Source organism: Anarrhichthys ocellatus, unplaced genomic scaffold (assembly GCF_004355925.1).
Source record: "Anarrhichthys ocellatus isolate YVR2014 unplaced genomic scaffold, GSC_Weel_1.0 scaffold12, whole genome shotgun sequence".
Taxonomy (NCBI): Eukaryota; Metazoa; Chordata; class Actinopteri; order Perciformes; family Anarhichadidae; genus Anarrhichthys; species Anarrhichthys ocellatus.
The window spans coordinates 1,664,366-1,667,445 of NW_022280042.1; the positions used below are offsets into that span (position 1 = coordinate 1,664,366).

Consider the following 3,080-nt stretch of genomic DNA (forward strand, 5'->3'; position numbering starts at 1 on the left):
AGAGAGAGAGAGAGAGAGAGAGAGAGAGAGAGAGAGAGAGAGAGAGAATGAGATATCCACCATTTTAAAAAAAGAACAGGATGGAACATCATTTAAAAAGGAGAAGCCATCTGAAGAGCTTCAGCTCTCTTATTGGCCAATTAACTGACAATATATCATCCTTGGTAGATGGAGCCTTTTTTGGGAGCAAAATCACGAGTCAGTGAGAGGTGAAGCAAACTGATCATGGGACTACTTACCTCCGATCTAGTATGAAGTGATCTCCCTGTGGGTGGAAAAGAAAATCACAATTCAGTTTGTTCTTGTTGGCATTTTCAAGATAATTTTTCTTCTTCTTTGCATTCGCTGAAAGCTGCATTATGATCATTTGAGCTACAGCGTCAGTCAGTTTTATTTACTGCATGTAAAGATATGTGACGCTGCGTTGACGTGGACCTCGGCGCACCTGCTCAACTAAGTCTGGTTGTAACATTTGGACTCGATAGATTTGGCTCCACATCAGAGAGAAAAAAATAAATTCATAAATCCAGCGGCGGTAATTGGTAGCGAGAAATGCGACTGAATTTGCACATGAATAGAGACGACACAAAGATTTGTGCAACATGCCCCCCCCCCTCCTCCTCCCTCCCCCGCCTACACAAACAGCTCTCACATCATGTGCGAATATCCTTTCTCTGGCTCGCTGGTACTCCTCCTCCCTCTCCTCCATCGATTTGCTCCTCTTGTCAGCTTTTAAACGCATTCGAATCTGGCGAGGACACACACACAAATGTCAGGGATGCCAGATTGTCCCACTCTTACCAACATGTCAGAAATGAAAGTGACAGCTTGGTAGAAAGAAAAAAAAACATTCTTACACACACACACACACACACGAAAATAAAACACCTACCGAGCTGTCTTCGCGATCAAAGCTGGAGTTGTCTCGTTTGAGAATGTAGCGTTTCTGAAAATCGTCCGCCCTGTCGTCCTTGATGTGCTCCGAGAATTTCTGATCGGGTCTGTCGGTGAGTGGGGAAAGGGGGAGATACACAAGTTTTCAGCGGCGGCTTAATTTCGAGCAGACGCTGACAGCGAACATATGTTCACCAACAGGCAAACTTTACCGATCCATCGATGGGCTGCGACCATTTAAATTCAGGACAGTGTAGTGCAAGGGGCTCACATTCTAGTGTTGGTGGTTTTGTTGATCACCACCGACTTCCCACTGGGGTCCACGTTGTGGTCCATGCCGAAGTAGGCGGCCACTCGGTGGAGCAGCATCCTGTGGTAGGACGTCATGGGTGGGAACTTTCTCTTATGGCTTCTGGAGGGAGACACCGAGGCGGTTCACGGATAAGTAGAAGTCTGTTGTTCTACACCAACACCACTACTTCTGTAATGTTGATCAATATTTCATACTTCCAAAGACACTAAAAGGAGACTTCCATGACCACAGGCAATAGTAAGGTCAGCTGCTAAATAATATCTAAATCATTGTGTCTTACTCATTATTGCTGATGAAGTCCAAGATGTCCTGTTCCAACTTCAGTAGCATGATTCGATCCCTAAATAGATAAATGACACACATTGAGGTTGTTTTTGAGACATCTGAAACGCAAAAATACTTATAAAAATAATTATTACTTGTTAGGTCATAAGAAACATAATCAATGATCAGATAGTAGTAGTGAGTTCCCTAAAGGCCCGGTCACAGCAGAAAGTAGCACAATAAAATCCATCTCTGTGTCTTCATAGGGCTAGTTGGTGAATACTGTAGCTAGAAAGCTAACGGCTAGCATGCTAGCCAGCAGGGATCAAGCTACTCTAAGGCCCGATCCCAATGTCCCCCCTGAACCCTACGTCCCAAACACTACATCTCAAACCCTGAACACTACATCTCAAACCCTCAACACTACATCTCAAACCCTGAACACTACATCTCAAACCCTGGGGACTTTTTCTTTTCTTTACTACCGAGGCAATTCAAGCTCAGTCAGGGATCTCAACGTCTTCCAGGTCAAATAATCAATTTACTGTTTTTTTTGTCAAAACAGTATCATGAACCAAGGATTTAGAAAAAATAAACTCCATGATGAATAAATCATGTGTGTAAAATAAATAAATAGCCTATGCTTGCATCTCCACCAGCACACCCAGTACTTAACACTGAACAAAGGACTAAACATCACAGTGTACAATATCCGTAAAGGTAGACTATGCATTCAGTACTCCAGGCGGGACCGGGGCTTTACGCTCAAACGATGACTTCCTGGGGGTCTCTGAGGTGTGGGTGTGGAGCGTACCTGGGGTTGCCCTTCAGCGTGTTGACCAGGAACTCGTGGAGATCTATCCCAGTTGAATCTGTGTAGTCTTGACTGGAATCTAACCAAGAGAGACACACATGACGTTCAGAGATTCCACCCTAAAAGTTAGCTGCTACAAACTTAATTTTCTGAATATAATGTCATTCATACGAATATTAATAATACGTTCCGGGCCGTTATCGCCACAAATTAAAGATAAAACGCCCGTCATTCAACTATTTGTGAAGAAAAAAAAGGAAATGTCAGACCACACGTCTGAGGGTGACATTGCTATTTGGTGGTTGTTATTGGTGTGACCAATATGGAAGAAGAAAAATTAATCTGGCAGCTTGTATCAGCAGCAGTGAGCTCTGCCAGCTGAACCATTTAAGAAATGAGGAAGTGGTCGGGTAACGAAGTTGACACCAAAAAAAAAAAAAAAAGCCCATGTAGGAGCGACAAAAAGGATGGGACCCATGGGTGGGAGGGGGGGGCATGTCTGGTGGCTATAATTGGCGGCTGCCTCATCAGCGGTGTTGCTCCGCAGAGGCGAAGCGGACACCTTTTACTCCGCCTGTGGGAATCCGTATAATTGCTTAACACCTTGAGCTCGTCGCAATTAACTGAATCACGGCAATTATCGGCCCGTAATGAGATATCATTTCCAACGCGGGAGCGCTTTCGGACAAACCTGAGGGCACTGACGAAAAACAAAAAAAAGAAAAAAAGTTTATTTTTGGTATAAGATATAATTATAAGGATGAGAAGTGACATTGATTATCATTAAAGCATCTG

The 3,080-nt window shown here is 43.8% G+C and overlaps 1 protein-coding gene across 1 annotated transcript in view; it reads right to left on the minus strand.

Annotated features, from left to right (window-relative positions):
- LOC116386118 (R3H domain-containing protein 1-like) overlaps positions 1–3,080 on the minus strand; it is a 16,844-nt gene extending 13,764 nt beyond the window's left edge. The window contains 6 exon segments of the mRNA XM_031852122.1: positions 240–265; positions 653–748; positions 893–1,001; positions 1,166–1,306; positions 1,488–1,547; positions 2,286–3,080. Of these exon segments, the coding sequence (XP_031707982.1) occupies positions 240–265; positions 653–748; positions 893–1,001; positions 1,166–1,306; positions 1,488–1,537 (422 nt within the window). The 5' untranslated portion in view covers positions 1,538–1,547; positions 2,286–3,080.